The sequence below is a fragment of the Protopterus annectens genome, chromosome 1.part0, assembly GCF_019279795.1.
Source record: "Protopterus annectens isolate FY-2018-M chromosome 1.part0, PAN1.0, whole genome shotgun sequence".
In the NCBI taxonomy this organism is placed as follows: domain Eukaryota; kingdom Metazoa; phylum Chordata; order Ceratodontiformes; family Protopteridae; genus Protopterus; species Protopterus annectens.
The window spans coordinates 688486831-688504664 of NC_056725.1; the positions used below are offsets into that span (position 1 = coordinate 688486831).

Consider the following 17834-nt stretch of genomic DNA (forward strand, 5'->3'; position numbering starts at 1 on the left):
AAGAAAAATATATGCAAATTAAGCAACATAGCGATGGCGTTGTGGTTAGAGTCTTCGCACAAAGAGGAGGCATTCCCGGTTTGAGTTCCACTACTGCACGTTCCATTTTCTGTGGAAAATCTGTATACAAAAACTTTTCCTGACTTTTTTTTATGTATAAGTTTTGTAAAAAGCATTGAAATGTTAACTATAGCAGTGCATGAATTATATATATGAAAGTGAAATGTTTATACATTCTGAGGCATGAGTACCCTATTTTAAGCAATATAAAGCACTGCTAAGCACATTTTACCAGTACTGAGCATATTTAAATACATTTGCGCTTAGCTGCACACCGCGCTAACCAGCGCAATGTCTTTGTGCATAGCTGCGCACCATGCTAACAAGCGCAATGTTGGGCAACGTAGAGCAAAGTTGAGCAAAGTCAGTTAAACATGCTCACACCTGCTTTACTGTTCCTTAACCAGTCAGGTCTGCCCAGCAGGAAAATAAAAAGCAGTGACAGGGCTCGAACTCAGGATACTGTGCACTATAGTCACAGTACTGAACCACTAAGCCATGATAGCATTTCACAAACATGCACTTTCAACAGACACATATCTATCACAGGGATTTTAGACATTGTTAATATTAGCTAAGCAGGCGTGCCCACAGCTGAGCTTTTCCAAAACAGCCCAATCACAAATAAGTGCAGGAAATGAGGCATATTTAAGCTCTACAGGTGGGAATACTTGCTATAACTGGTTGTAGCTTCCTTCTGCAGTCAGCATGGCTGGTGTAGGTGAAGGCACTTGATTTAGAGTGCAACGCTGGGGCATCCAGGAGTCCAAAATTATGGTTTGGCTCCTCTTCCACAAACATGAGGAAAGACTCCTGCAGGGCCAGTACCATGGTACCCAATATAAAACAGAGGCCTGGGACAGTCTTGCTCATGATCTCACCAATGCCACTGGTGTTCCTCAGACTGGTGAGCAGGTCAGGCAATATTATTCAGACCTGAAGCGGCATAGGGGTGATGAACTGGACCGGTGGATTCAGGAATCCCGTATGATGCCTAATGCCCCAGTACTGAGTAAGTAGCCATTGTATTAAGTAGTTAAGAATTGCCATGCTTGTCTATACTATGGATAGGTATGTCTCAATATCACTGCATTTACTTCACAGCTGCAGGTGACTAGGCTATGAACCTGCAAGCCCATGAAGATAGGCTGCAAAGGCTGTGTCATGAGGCAGGTTAGTAATTATTCTGCATGTACTGTTATATAAAATAAATGAGAGAGCCTTCAAAAAGTATTTTAACCCAATAAATAAAGGTGTAATAATCCTTTAATAAATGTATGATTCATGGAGTGTGTCTGTCATTTTCTTTGATATGTTCTTGTACTGTTGCATTCTACAAATAGTAGTGTTGTATTAAGCAGTGTCAACCCACACTTAGGTAGGCCCATATAATGTGGATGAAGGGAGTGCCAGTAGCTTGTATGCATATTTACAGCCCTCAACTGTTGGTTCATGGCCAGCATGTACAGGTTAATCTGGCACATGAGTAGCTTGGTATTGTGTTCCCCAGAAATGTCAGTGTGCTGCCAGAAATGTAGGGAGCTGTCAACATATAACTGATACTTTCACCTGAACATATGTAGATAATTATATGAAAGTAGATCTGTCAGTGTACCATCTTAGCAGTAGTGTGTGTGAGCAACTCTCAAAATATGTTGCAGTAACATCTGCATCTCAAACAGTTTGTATGTAAGATACAGCTCATGTATATAATGATCTAGCAAAATCCAATTGCACAATATAAGGACAGTGGGTAGTGTAATACATGTAAGGGACATATAATTGCAGTTAATAGGAATGTAGCGAAAACTAGAAGGATATATAAGTTGTTAATTGAGCTATCTTTTTCCACCCTACTGTATGTGCATAAAAAATGCAATTCCACACCTTAATCGGTATGTCTAATCTCAAAACATTTGTTGGGCCATATGTCCTATCGGTTTATAAAGATTTGCATTTATTTCTATGCATGTGCCCTGTTAAAATACCACAATATTGGTGGCCTGTTACCATCAATTAAACCTGCATGCTGTTGTAATGTCCACTATTGTTCTATATATGCATGTGTTATGCTTGCTTTTCAACTGTTGAAAATCTGGTGTGTTGGTTTAATGGGAATACTTCTGCATGCTGTTATAACTAATTGGGAATGCTGTTGACTGCTACTAACCCATATCTTTATTAAACTCTCCAAAACATAGTTCGTATAGGAAGGCCGGTCCAAGCGGACCCACCTGTCCCACCTCAGCTGGCCATGGCACTTGGAACCAGCAGATCCAGTGCCCAGCCTGGGACCTCCTCCTACATTGGCCCTGTGCCAACTTTGGGTGGAAGAGCTGCAGGGGATGGTGCTCAGCCCCCCTGTGCAAGCATGGGTGGAGAGGCACCTATCACCCTTCGTACAGTCTGGGCTGTGGTACATAGAGAGATTGAACATTCTGTTGCAGAACCTCTATGCCAGCTTGAGGCCGGAGTGGCACAACTCCCGGGTCAGCCTGCCCCTCCTACATAGCCCCCAGCACAGCCACCTTCTGGGCCGTGAAGGTGCAGTGGTGACTGCCCATGGGTGGGGACCTCAGTCCCACTGTTTCCATCTGGGGGTTCATGGGCTTGTGATTTCCAAACATCCCTCCCTGTCAAAGGTGTTCACTCATCACGTGTCATATACCACCCCTGTATGTGTCTTGTTTGTCTTGTCTGTTTACCACCCCAACCTACCTCCCCAAATATACCTACTTCCCCTACCTCACATTCCACTCTCACCTGAAAAAAAAAAAGGGCAATCTGCTCCCAAAAAAAAAAAAAAATGATGCCCCATAAATAGCTGCCATTTTGCACACATGTCCACTGGACACATGAAATGTTATTTAATTGGCATTACAACATACTTTGTTGTCCTCACCCCTCTCCCAGGGGTTGAAGGGTTCATATATCTACCTCCAAATTTATTGCATATGCACAGCTGTTGCTGTTGAAGAAATGGGCAGCTATAGACCTTCCCTACACCCGTCCTGCACATCCAGAGCTATTTTCCATACTGTCTTTCCCTCTTTGTGCCCCTTTTTCACCACTTTCCTATCTCCCCATTTTTCTTTTCTTTCAAAGAAATTAGCATGGGGTGAGCGGGAGAAAGCACTATTAAGCAGTAGTAAGCAGGTTTGCGCATGTTTGTGCTTGGCTAAGCAATGCAGAGCATTGTGCAAACCCACTTACAACTTCTTAAAAGTGCCTTAGTCACTCTGTATGTGAGGGCCCTTGTTCTGCTCATGAACAAAATGAAGCACCTCTGTAAGTCTCAAACCCCGGACCTTGCACACTCTACACAACATGAAGTACCACTAAGCCACGGTAGATATACATCAAGTTGGTGCTTAAATAATTATATCATGCATCACAATGAGTGAATGTAAAGGAAAATTCGTAATACCATACCACACAACTTGTTCTGTGGATGTTGATCAACAGTTGTTGTGGGATTACATTACATGACTGTGATAAGAGAAGCAGCCATTCTAGCAGGAAATAATGTCACACCATCACCTTACAACCTCACACAGTATCACAGCAGCATGGCCGGCCTTAGGCATAGGTGAACTAGGCTGGCCTTGTAAATGGCACCTTATGTACTTATTTATTTATTTTAATTAATATAAAGTTTGTGCTCTTCTTGGCGCTGGAACCAGAGGGCGGAGGGTGGGGGAGGGGACGCGAGCACCCTCCCACTTACAACTGAGGGTTGGCTAGGAGGCTAAAAAAAAAACTTTAGTTGGCGGTGCGAGAGCCTTCTCCTTTAAGGAGAAACTTGTGTGCATCATGACGCCAATGTCAACTGCATTCTGCAGTTCAAGCGACGTGCACGTGAAACACACACAACGTTGTGTTCATTTTAATGGGTATGTTATGTTTTTTGTTATTTTATGGTATGTTGATGGCTACTTTATGGTTTATTTTATGGTAATATACTAGTTTCATGATTTTATTCATTTGTTGTACGTCTTTTTTGTTTTGGGAAATTTATGTGCATCTTCCTTTCATGCCATATAATTTATCGTATTAAATTAGATGTTTCTTGTGTAAGATGCATCTGAACAAGTGCTTCCTTAAGCATCCTAGAATCAAGTGTACCATCTGGTTAACATGTGGGAACATTATGTTTAATTAAAAATAATATGTCTAATGTAAACAGAAGCTGTACATGCTTTAATAAGAAAAGTTCACATCAGTCTACCCCACAGTAAACTATGAATGCCCTCAGCAGCCACAGAACTTTGTGAATTAGCTCATTGTGTTGATAGGTATCTGTTTGGTGTTAATATCATTTCAGAACAAGAGAGATTGGTATACAGCAGTCCCTCATAATCATCTCATTGTCTGCACAGTATGCATCACCTTTGATATTGTTTTCTCAGAAAAGTGCATAATGGTGTATTGTATAAGGCAGAAGAAAGCTCCCCTGGTAATGTAAGGTTTCTGTACCTTATTACAAGAGGCTTACAGTTTGGGATGAACAGTTGTGAGGTAAGACAGACTACAGATACTAGCCACTGCCACATCCTTCTGCAGGACCTTCAGGAAACATTATTGAGTGAAGTGGAAACCCTCTGCGACATTTGGTCAGGAACATGCTAGAACTGTAAAGGAAATATAAAGACTGCTTTACTGAAAAATCAACAGTGACTCTGTGTACAAGGTACGTTGTCTGTGAGTAGCACTCTTGTTTAGTAACAGCTGCCTGAATTCTATAATGTCTGCAGCTAATGCCATTTTTATTTTATTTGCACCACTTTTAGAGATAGAAATATACTGTCGCGTTTTATTATATTTGCTAGGTAGAACAGCAACAATACTACTACACCTTCTCTGGAAACCTGGCAAAGTAGAGGGCAGGTTCTCTGAAAAAAAGACCTGTGTGCATTTTTATTCACTTCACAAATTACCATGTAGTTATAAATCAGCACCCCCCCCCCTTTTAATGAAACAAATCTGATACGACCTCTGCTGAAAACAGGTTTTGTAGACCCAGTCAGACCACTCTGGTAAACAAATGTCAATTAAATAAATAAATAAAATATCTGTAAAGAAATGACTAATGCACACTGCTGCATGTCTCGTGTCATTTAAAAAGACCCGTGTGATACTGCAATACTCACGGACAATGTTTGTTGCTTATTTGGGTCACATCTCCTGCAATGTACCTGGACACCCTTTTGTTTTTATTTTTATATTTTTTGCCATAATAGTTCTGCAGCCTTTCAGGTTGGATGATGCTATGCATGGAAGCTGGCTGTGTAAACAAAACATAAAAAACAAAACAATGAAGAAATGAAATGGAACATTTTGGAAAAGGAAATACAACTTTGGTCAGCTTGCACACTTGGATAACTTAATAACTTTACTGTGCTTTTATTATATTTATGTTATTATTTGCTGAGATTTTTTTTTTTTGTGTGGTAAGTTGATTTAAGTTCTCTTTGAATTCTCTGGTTACACAGACTTTTGATTGGTCTTTTTTAAAATACTGTATATTTGTTTTTGAAGCTGAATGTAGGATTCCTTAAATGCAAAACAATTAATGATATTGCTAATGTACAAATATATTGTGCAGTAAAATGCTATGCATATTTATTTAAAACAGCTGATAACACTGGTGATCTGTTGTTCCTGTGTTAAAAGTTGGATGATTTGCTTCTGATGATGATCAGTCATTTCTTTTGCAGTAAGGTTGAGAGATGCATATACCTCAACTATCCAGATTTTTCCCTCATATTTTTGGCCTATTCCTCATAAAATTTGTGTTTTTCTGGCAAATAACTGAAGATTTAAATAACTAAATGTCATACATTTGAGTTTCAGCCTTCATTTCCTTCAGATAATGCATGGTGGGTTGCAATAACAAATGTTTGAGGGGTCTTTTATGGTTAAAATATTCTGAAATGGGTAGTTTTGTCATTATTGGTTCATACATTTTGTTTCATTGCTTACTGGAAAAAATGTTTAAAGCATACTCTAACAAGTGTAAATGTTTCTATGTGCATCTAGCTGTTTTTTTGTTTATCAAATGGCATACTGCATTATAAAATCTGAAAGCAGTGTTAGTAGCATAATTGCCTTTGGTGCAGAAGGCTGTGGATTCTACTCCCACACCATGTAGATGGAGTGCTGATATTGCATTGCCCATATGATTGCTGATTATTTGGTGCATTATAAGGGGGATAGGGGTTCTACACTCCTGAGTATGTCCTTTGCAAGACATTAGTTGTTGGTCATTTCCTATTGCAATATTACCAACTTACCAATTTTTTAATGCAATATAGGCAATTAATTATTCAAGGAAAGCAGGCACTGAATTTGTAGATAAAACATTGATGTGTGAAGTTGTTTTGCCAGTAGAAACCTCTTCATTAGGTACGGATTTCTTTAATGTGGAATTCAGATGAATTTATATCTGCAGAGATTGTGATTATGGAGTAATATTGGTGGATTATAATGACAGAAGTCTTGAGTGGCCTTTTATGGTTGAAATTTTCTGAAATGGGTAGTTATTGGTTCATACATTTTGTTTCATTGCTTATTAAAAGAATGTTTAAATCTACAAATTTAAAACACTTTCTAACAAGTGGTGCTGTATTATACAAGGAATATAATTCAATACAATCAGAAAGGTGAATCAAAGAACAAATACACATATGCATGACCCTAAAAAATGTGGGCAAGGAGTCTGTTTTGAAAACAGCCCAAAGGTAAACTTAATTCTTCACTGGCCAGATGCATTTTCTATGAATGTGGGATTTCATGCCGTTTCAATGAATATGAATTTTTCACATTTCAATGAATGTGAGTTTCAAGGGCAGAGAAGTTTATTGCTTATGCTAAGTCTGTTTTCATTACGAGACTGTATTGTTTAGCAAATGGCTACCTGTGTTTGTGCTATTTTATTTCAATATCTGTACTGACTGTAGAAGCGAGAATAGTATGCATGGTAACTGGTGAAAAATAACCAAATAATGGAACACTGGAATAGCTGAGGAGGGGGTTGCTGCTGGGGTGATGGGGTTGTTGCAGGAGCGGCTGCACTGGGGGTCAGTCTATTACCCTGCCTGGGGCCCCTATTTCACCATGACCTGGCTCTGGTATTTAAAGTAGAAAATACTATGCAGAAGTAGTTTATAGGTTAGTACTAAGCTAACTGCCCTTACGAGCAATTTTAAGCCTAGCCAATTATCCCTTGTGAGACTCAAACCCTGCAGCTTGTGCTTGCAAGGCAAACACCTTAACCATTAGGCCATTCTCCCAACCTTGTTGTAGTTAAAAGATGCCTTGCAATGTAGTTATTCTTCCTATGCATTTAAATAATTTAAGGCAATGGCTGGAGTAGCTTTCTTGGGGAGTGACCCTGTGGGTGTGGCTCAAATAGGGGTGTTTCATGACTGTGGTGTGGGTGGGGCTTAAGGGGCGCCGGAGCACTACTTCACCTAGGACGCCATTTCGGCTAAGGCCGGCCCTGCACAGCAGGACAAACACTGGCATATATGTTTAGGGCAGAGGCCATACCTCTCAACTGTCCCTAATTTTCAGGGATGTCCCTGATTTTGACCCAAATTTTAGCTCTGTCCATCTGAACCCCTCCTAAAACTACTGACTTTGGGCAGAAAGGTGGTGAATTACACTTAATGAATAATGACAATAATTAAGAGTTATACACTTCTTTTACTTCAGAAAAGGTATATTAATTCATAAGCTCTGATTCTCTCAATATTTCAACTTAATGGCACTAATATTTTAAAATAGTCCCTGATTTTCCCTGAGTTTTTCTTGACTTCTCCCCAATTCTGTTCAAATTTGTACCTGATTGGTTGAGAGGTCTGGCAGAGGGAGAAACACAGAGGCATATTAGCCTTTCTGCTGTTACACACTATGCAAATAGCTTTGGAAGGAGTTTTGGAAACATATCCTGATGTAGGAATAAAGCATTGAAATACAAATGGATGTAGCTATGTACTGGTAGCAATCAACTGTAAGAATGCCATTGCTCTATTGCTGAAAAGACCTGTGTGGTGCACAGACAGAAAATAACAGGCTGTTCTCTGGCTATCATGTGGATAGGTCCACAGTTGGGAGTTACGCAGACAGACTACATGCCTTGATAAACTAACATGTACACAGCAACCCTATAAGTCCAGCAAGATAAAATGCACACAATACTACTTACGCTCTCTGTACTTCTGCACCCCTACCCAAATGTAGAATATACCTGTGTGTGCAGGGTCTACCGAGGATGTAGGTAAGCATACTCACAGTACTGAAATGTGTCCAGTTTTTCTGAGCAGCTTGTGCTAATGTCAGCACTAAAAAAGCACAAACTGTTTAGAACTGAGTAAATGAATATTCACAGTGTAGCAGTTCACAAACAATTCTTGTGCCAAAGGAATACATCTCAATAACTAGCTTTGTATGGCAGTTAATTGTAACAGTTGAAAAGAAAGTACATCTTTCCATGTATCTTGGGATAGCATTTTGAGGGGTGAGTACATTTTTACACTGACAAGTGGGTACTGGAAGCAGCAACATTAGGTCTGAGTACAAAATGTAAATCTCTGGCTACACCCCTGGCTTCTGATATAAGAACTATACCAACCTTCTGTCTTAAACAATGATGTCCACACCAAACAAGGATGATCTCCATCTTGGAAAGCTGAAAGGGCCACACCTACATGAGTCAGCAATTTATAGTATTGGGTTGCTATGACAGTGATTACTTCAATTACTACACAACAGGGAGGGAGGGGGGAGAGAGAGAGAGAGAAAAAAAAAGGAAAAAGAAATATTACCAAATTATACAAAGGAAAGGTATGTGACACATATGTATTTACTGGCATGTATTAGATGTTATTGAATTAGTCTACATAATGTGAAACATTCATATATGGCAGCAGTACATCTTTTTGCACAGATGTTCTGCTTAACTACTGCTATGGACAATACTGTGTGTACGTGTGGGCAGTGAGACATACCTGTGAAATGTGTAGCTCATGTGTTCTGTACAGTAGTGTGGCCAATGGCTGTTGGGGGATTGGCACTGACATTATATAAACATGGGTGTGACAGAACAACACATGCATGATAGTCATATTAAAGTGTAGCTTAGCATTGGCAAGTGTTGTAGCAGTCTTGTATGCTTATCTACCATCTGTTGCCATATATACTCCCCCCCACTAATGTTAGTCTGTGTTCATATGTGACACCTGTTTGTGTTGCAGCAAGGCCCAACAGTTCAGCTGTGATTCCAAGGACTTACAACAGTGTGGACCATGTGTGTGTATGCCATACACATAGAGAAATATATATTTGTCATATATATTCACATCTGTATATGTGCATAGAGCAGGGGACATATTGCAACTGTTTGCGAAGTGGGGGGATATATATGTTGTTGAAGGTTAGTATGCGCATATTTGTATGTAGGTTTTAGTGTGTGACAAACAAGGCAGCATACAGTGCTGGTATAGGACATGTGGTGGTTAAACACTGTGGGTGGTTCATTCAGTTTGCAATGTTGAAGCCAGTAAGGCCTGCTAAAGCTACCTGGGCTGTGAACACCTTCAATGCATTTATCCCAAGACTGTGCAATGTTATTACATTACTGTACACCTTACATCCTTTGTATAATTGATATTTTCACTATGAAAGGTGAAATGTATATGTGCCTATATATATATGTATGTATGTAGACAAATGGATGTGTATATCTATATATACATATGTATATATGTATATTTATATATACTCATACACACCTACATCTACTTGTTGCAATAGATTCTCTGTACTGTTGACTGACTGTGATGGTCAATATGTTTGTGAATACATCAAAGATTTGTATCTGTGGGATAGCTTACTTGGAAGCTGTTTATGTTATGGTATTCTGGGTCCTTGCTTTGATCCTAGCCAAAGCTGTGTATTCTGTTGTTAGGCAGAACAAGTGCTATTGCATACAGTGTGATTAAGTCCCTTGGTTTTAACTAGGGCGTGTCATTGGAGGCTAAAGGCTAAATTGGAGGCATCTATGATTATTGATTGGTACCGATGTTGAATGCAAATCTTGTGTGTACTGTAGTACTAACTGAAGCTCTGGGCCTTTACAGTAAAGTATGATGTATGTCCACATTGCTTGCATCCACTGTTTTGTGTGGTCCCTGTATTCATCACAGATTACATTTCTCAAGATTAAGGTTGTGTAAGTACTGACACACAGTACTGTATAGTACACACTGAAAGCTTATCTGGGTTGTCATACCTTTGTGTCCTGTAATTATGTCTGATGTGTGTGTGGGTATGTCTGTAACATGTCCTTTGACATATGTGTGGTAATACATATAACTGTGTATCTAGCAACATTCATAGTGTACTACAGCTGTATGTAACCTATATTCCCAATTGTGCACATATGTTAGCCATGGGTTTGGCATTATCAAGTTGTGTGGTATAATATTAATACATTTACTGGACCTTACACTGATTGTGATGGATGATATATTTCTTTACACATCAGCTTGATGTACATCTGCTGTGGCTAGGTGGTGCATTGTGTTGCATACAGTGTGCCAGGTACTCTTGTATAGTCTTATATAGTGATTTTATTTTGTTTCTGCGCAGAACATGGTTCATTGGATAGAGAGTGAGCAAGGCACTTTCAAGCAGTTGTGGGGTGAGCAGTGATAAGTGGCAGTTACAGTGTTTCACTCTCGGTTAGCTTATAGGTTGCTAAACATCCATAAGCTGTGCTTACCCTTCTGAAAACCCACTTGCAAATGCTGAAATGTGCCTTATTCCATCTGTAGCCCCTGACCTTTGTTTTAGCTAGTAACAAAATAAAAAGCATTTACTAGGAAAAAAAACACAACCATTTACATCACAGCATATGTGATTTGCCACAAAGCCATCTCAGATAAACATATCATTTATGTATTCACAAACATAACATCCAGTACAATCATACAACACTACAGAAAATGTACTCCACCATGTAGATGTATGTGTGTGAGTAATTATTGTAATCTGTGCTCAGGTACAACATATTGCATTATGTATGTGTATATATATATATATATATATATATATATATATCTATATATATATATATATATATATATATATATGTATGGCAGTTCAGTGATATCTATACTGTATAATGTTAAATGTGCCATAGGACTTGCTCAGACATATTTTTGTATTTATGTCTTCCAGGAATCATGGCCCACCACAGGAACCCAAGCTACAGTAGGGCTGAAGATATCATCACTAGCAGTATGATTCAGCACTAACATGTACTGTTTTCATGAACCAGCCAGGACCAGCAGGAGCGTACTGCAATGTGGCAAGATCTTGTCCACAGGGTCAATGAGGTATGCCTGCATAACCGCACATATGAGCAGGTACGCCACCACTGCAGTGATCTTCTCCGACATGTCCGTCAGCATGCCGCTGATGTGCGTACAGAACAGTTTGCAACAGGGGGTGGTGTTAGCATCAGTCCCCCCTTACCAGAGTGGAGGAACTGCTCATGAGCCTGGTAGCACCTGCCCAACAACAACAGCAGCAGCAGCAGACATACACCATGATGGAGGTTGGAGCCACCCAGCAAGCACACATGGAGCATGCAGGTAACATGGCATATCTGTAGACTACTGTTATCTGTATTGGTAGATCATGCATATGTGAGATGTGGAGTGTGTCATTCAAAGATGTGGAACCTGTTGTTGTGCAATACTGATCATTTGGAAATTGATGTAAAATGTTGTACTGCAAAATTGCAAACACACAGTAGCAATGCCACAGTTGTGGCCACTGACAAACTGTCTCATCTCTATGTAGGTACCTCTGGGGTGACATCAAGGCAGTGGACAGATGCTGGTGAGTGTGTTCTACATTTATTATTGGAAATAAATAGTGCATGTCATAGTTAAGGTGTAGGCCATGCACACATGTAACACACCTACCCATAATGCATGATGTGCATGTTTTGTGTAAGAGCACACACATCTCACTAATGTGATTAGCAGCCTCAAACACATGCAATACCCAGACCATCTCAAACAAATGTAGCTAGACTGTAGTGACTACTGGATAGGCACAGTTGATACTCAACATGCACATAACATACACATCTATGTCATACACAGAACATTTTAACATGCTACACAAAGGATTCCCAAACCTTCTGTAAAGACACATTCCAGTATCCAAAATGTCATCCACACATTACACATAATATACCTGAGGGGTAGAGGCCTATGCTGGGGCATTTAAACACTCTGCAACACACTACACATTCATGTCAGAGAATGCTCCTTATTGGCCTTCTTACAAAATCATGTAACAGCTGGTTGTGAAATGGTGACTTTAGCCAAGGTAGTACAGTTCCAGCACAGCATGATTTGTGCTGGTTTGTGAAACGTGTAGCCTTGAGTGACCACCTGATGCTTCATGGTGATGGCCTATGGTACTATACCCCATCCAGTTATTGTAACCACAGTACTACACATAGCTGTCATTGCTACACACCATAATGATGTGTGTGCACACATATGCACCTCTAAGCAGTATGCATACCAATCACCATTTGCACAACTGACACATATGTCTTGGGATGATATTGAGTGGCTAGGTCATATGACACATATTGGGTATGTCTAGTGTTTAAATATGCAGTTGTGTTTTAGCATGCCATGCCATGGATGAGACTGGCATGTCCACAATATGATCTACACTCACCATAAGTACCGTACATTGGGTATGTGGCTGAATGGTATTCTATCAGTTATCCATGCACCACTGATAATGCTGTGTGAATACTCATCATGCATATGCTAAAAATGTGTCCACAATTAACACATGTCCACAATTATATGCTAAAGACACAGAGGCTATAATCAGCATTGGATACCTATCTGACACACAGATACACATCCAGCAATGGTATGTACACCTGTGAGTTATGGTGCACAGTACATCATAGAGTTATGAATACCTGCACAGCAATGTTGTGTTCATGTATGCATTTTGTTCCGGGGGGAGGGCCAACACCGAATAACAAAACACATGCATCAAAGCCATTTATATTGTTAGTGACAAGGACTGACTACACTTGCACTGCATGCTGTTGAACAACACATGTGCTGCATGCTGACAGGTGTGATATGACTGTTTTGCTTGTGATACTGTACTCCACCATCACCTGCTATTGTGTATGTTCTGTGATTGCTGGTGTTGTGTGTGTGTCTGCTTTTGGGAGGAGTGTAGTTGTGTGTGTGTGTGCATGTGGTCTGAAGTCATCTTCAGGTCTTAAAGTGTGTTTCCTGTTTTCCTCTCACAGGTGGCGAGGTGAGGCTGGTTCAGTACAGCAGGGAACCTGATGTCACTGACACAGACAGTGATCATGAGAATAGGTGTGTTGAGGCACAGGCAGGTTTGTCAGGGTCTGTTGCTGGGCCACCAATTGTCAGTACACAAGTCTCCACCCCATCCATGTGCACAGTCATACTGCCTGTACATCCATCATCACCATTGCTCTTAGCTGAGGGACAGTGTATGGTTGGCATTGGCCAGGACAGTGTGGTATCTATGGCACATGTATCAGGACACAGCAGCCATAGCCAGATATCTGGAACGGTACCACATAGTCAGATGCTCAGGGGTTCTCGTCAGAGCACTGTTGGTCATCATGCCCCTGGCAGATGTGCCACATCTCTTTCTACCACACGCATGTTCCAGGTTGTCATGGAGGCACAGACATGAATAGAGCGGTACACCAGACAGGTGCTAAGGGCACAGAGGGCTCATTACACCTCTGTAAATGACAGTATCCATGACCTAGCAGGTGCCATACGTAACTACACTGAGGTCATTGATAGACATTGGGGTGAGACATTGGATGTCCTCCACAATGTCATGTCCATATGTCAAGACAGTGAAGGATGGTTGAGATGTGGATGTATGCCAGCAACATCACCAGCTGGAGGTCGCCGTGGATGTGCAGCAAGTCACAGCTGCTCCCGTAGTGCCAGTACCAGCTCCAGCAATGTTGGGGGGGCTGTCCATAGACCATCCTAGCAGACCATGTGCACATGGCTCTGGCCAGTCCCAGCAGGGACCTGGATCCAGTGAACATTTGTCAACCTCTGAGGATAGTACCCAATTTGGATTAGTACCTGATACTGTCTGTAGCACCCCTGCCAGGCACAGGTTCCATATCCATGGCCAGAGACAGTGATCTGTAAAGCCTGCCAGGTACAGTTTGTAGCTGTCTTACAAATCCCCGTATATGGCAGCCACATGGTGGAACTGTGTGCATGCAGACACACACACATAAACCAGAAACCTAGGGCAAACACATATCCACACACATGACATCAACATTGGCCCATAACAGTACTCATGGCCCACACACACACGTCGATTGTATGGCTCAGTGTAGGCCTCTGGCAAATCAACAACACACCCTGTGCATATGATGAAACCTGTGCCACCTCTTGTCATCTGTAACACTGATGCAGGAACAGGCTAACATGGTGCACAGGGTGACTTTAATAAAGTATAGCAATGGTTGGATGTGTAGCATGTTGTCAGCAGTAAAGTGTAATGATATCCTTGAAGGTGTAGCTGATTAGGCATGATGCATTAATTCTGTTATTAGCAATGTTGTATTGTTTTCACCAGTGTTTATTCCAATTGTGTTTTGTTTGCCCATGTGCCACTTGGCTGATGTGTGTAGTTGTGTCAGCATGCATTATACAGTGGACAGTAAGTGTGGGGTGTGCAACACAGGTTTGCAGGTGTCCATTTGTGAACATGGTGGAGGTGCACTGTCTGCATGTACATGGACACATGGGCAGAGTGACATGCCCTGCATTGGCCAGTGTTAACACTCCATAGTTTCTATTGATGGCAAGTATGCATTGTACTACACACATTTTTGGAACTTGAGTACGCATGTGTGTGTATGACACGGGTTGACACTGTGCTGTGGGTGATGCTGTTGTTGCTATCTGTCATTGGTTTGCATTACTAAGGTTAACACTGCCCCAGCTGCATAATCCTTTAGTAATGCAGACTGTTCGCCTACAGAGTTGCATGGACCATGCTATCACAAACACAAGAAATACTCACTTATACAGTAAAAGTGCATTAGTCTCATGGACCCTTGCCATAAACTAAATATATAATAGAAGGTGTGAAGTTGTACCAAAAAAGAGTTACATACCAAGAAGGGATAACCTCTCTGGTCAGTATCATTGGGAAAATGCAAGCCCTCATTAATCATACAAGGCAAGCTTCAAAAATACAAATTGGCAAGGATTCCAAAGATAACACTAAAGCTTTCTTTAATGTTGTTTATAATCTAGAGGGGAAATCTCAGATTGGGTCAGAGTTAATTTAAATGGTCACAAAGTACACTTATCTGAACGACATTACCAATATCTTGTCAGACAGTTTGAATGCGGATTCCACCACCCTGTCGTTACACAAGGGCCACATTTCCAGACCTGAAGAATGTAAAACCTGATGATTCACAGACACTCTAGTTAAAACATCTCTTTAACAAAGTCCAAACCACAGTGGCAATGGTACTGGAAAGTGTCCCTGGCTGTGTCATACACAAGCTGACGTATGAAGTAACCACTCACCTAAACACTCTGTTCAGATGCAGCCTCTATACAGGTTACATACTTGTGAAATGACACACGGTAATGTTGTTCACAGTCCGCAAGGGTTGAGCTACAACTTCTTCTCCTTTTGGATGCTCCCATTAGGGGTTGCCACAGTACATAATCTGTTTCCATTTCTTCCTGCCCTCTGCATCTTGTGCTGTCACACCATCCACCTGCATGTCCTCTCTCACCACATCCATAAACCTCATCTTAGGCATTCCTCTTTTCCTGTTACATGGCGGCTTCATCCTTAGCATCTATTTCACAATATACTCTGCATCCCTCCTCAGCACATGTACAAACCAATGTAATCCTGCTTATCTGGCTTGGTCTACTAACCTTCAAACCTGGGCTGACCTTCTAATATACTTATTCCTAATCCTGTTCACCCTCGTCACACCCAGTGCGAATGTTAACATAAATTGATTAAGGGTAGAGCTACAACAGATCCTGGAAACTCTCACCCTATAAGCCAGACAAATGTCATCTGGAAGGCTATGGAGTGCAGCATTATGGAACTCATTAACAGAGACATTATGAACCTGCAAACACTGCACCATACCCACTTAGGTTCTCTAAAGGCAAGATCATGGCTCCTACACCTAGTAGACTTCAAGCCAGTTAACAAGGCTATAGGTGAGGGAGGGGAGGTCCACCCAGCCAAGCTATAGCTCACCCAGCAATTCATACCCATCCCACATTCTGGTATTATACATAACCTCACCAGACTGACCATAAACAACTGTTAGATGACGGACTGACAATTGACGCATAGATGTAGGGCACACAGTAACATCTGCAGCCTCCATGTACAATTCTATGCCAGTAATAAGTGGTATTCACCTGCACTCAGTCCTGGGACCACTCCTGTTTGGCATATAGCTTTCTTAGGTACAGGCAAACACAGTAGGGATATGTCTGCCCATGTTTGATGAAAATGCATACTGTGGGCTATACTTTATTCTCCAGATGACACACACATTCTCCAAAAGGGTATCATAGAGAGAAATACCTGGTGTCAAAATCATGCTGTAAAGCTATAAGCCAAAGAAAGCATAGTTATCCACTTTTAGAAAACAAAGTATCCCCAGAGTACCACATAGGTAGCAGCACCCAAAATGTGGAACAGGTACTAATGTATACATAAAGCTATGTGTTTAGTCATCTCTCCTTTGATAATCACATTACCAAAGGTTTTGGAAATCCCTCTGTGGAGCACATAAGCAATAAAGGGTTTGCATGCAGATCAACAGAGGTTGTTGCACACTTATAATGATTAGTCATCTTTGCCAGACTTTGCTTGCTTTGGAACAGGATTCAAATATACCTCAAGCATAAACCCTCACTCTTCAATAGAAACCATGATGAGTGGATGTGAAACAGAAGACGTAGCCCAGGAATCACTGTAGTGGCTAAGCTTGTCACAAGCATATAGAAGTAACCTAAGGTCTGGAAAGCACCAGTATGTTCTGGCAAGGCCAACAGATGCTTTCATGGAGAAAGCATAGTACCTACCTATGAAAAAGGTCACATGTATGTATATGGCTTTGCCCCACAGCTACCTTACATGAGTTATGCACATACAGTTGTCATTGTGATATGTCATACACTAGAAAAATCAAAACCCACTCCACATTGACCAACGGTGTCAGACACTCTCACATACCAGGAACACACACACACAGCAAGTGCAGGATTCAAGCTTCTACCTAACTACATTATGATACTACAGCAGTACGCATTCACACAACGCGCTATACACATTAGTGGGATTTCACCTTCCCACAGGCATATTTGTAGGATGGTGACATCAGACTTGACGAAGATGAGTATATCACTTTTAAGGGGTGTGAGTAGTCTCAAAAAAGGTTGCTCTCTACCTAGGGAGAGACAGACACACACACAGTTAGCAAGTGCAAGATTCAAACCCCTACGTAACTACATTATGATACTACAGCAGTACGCATTTACACAACGCGCTATACACATTACTGGGATCTCACCTTCCCACGGGTATATTTGTAGGATGATGACATCATCAGACTTGACAAAGATAAGTATATCACT

The 17834-nt window shown here is 41.0% G+C and overlaps 1 protein-coding gene across 1 annotated transcript in view; it reads right to left on the reverse strand.

The window, feature by feature from the left end:
• LOC122793921 (latent-transforming growth factor beta-binding protein 4-like) overlaps positions 1 to 17834 on the reverse strand; it is a 2484519-nt gene that overhangs the window by 1809144 nt on the left and 657541 nt on the right. The window contains exon 7 of the mRNA XM_044062009.1: positions 92 to 120. Coding sequence (XP_043917944.1) covers positions 92 to 120 — 29 coding nt within the window. The remainder of the gene's footprint in view (positions 1 to 91; positions 121 to 17834) is intronic.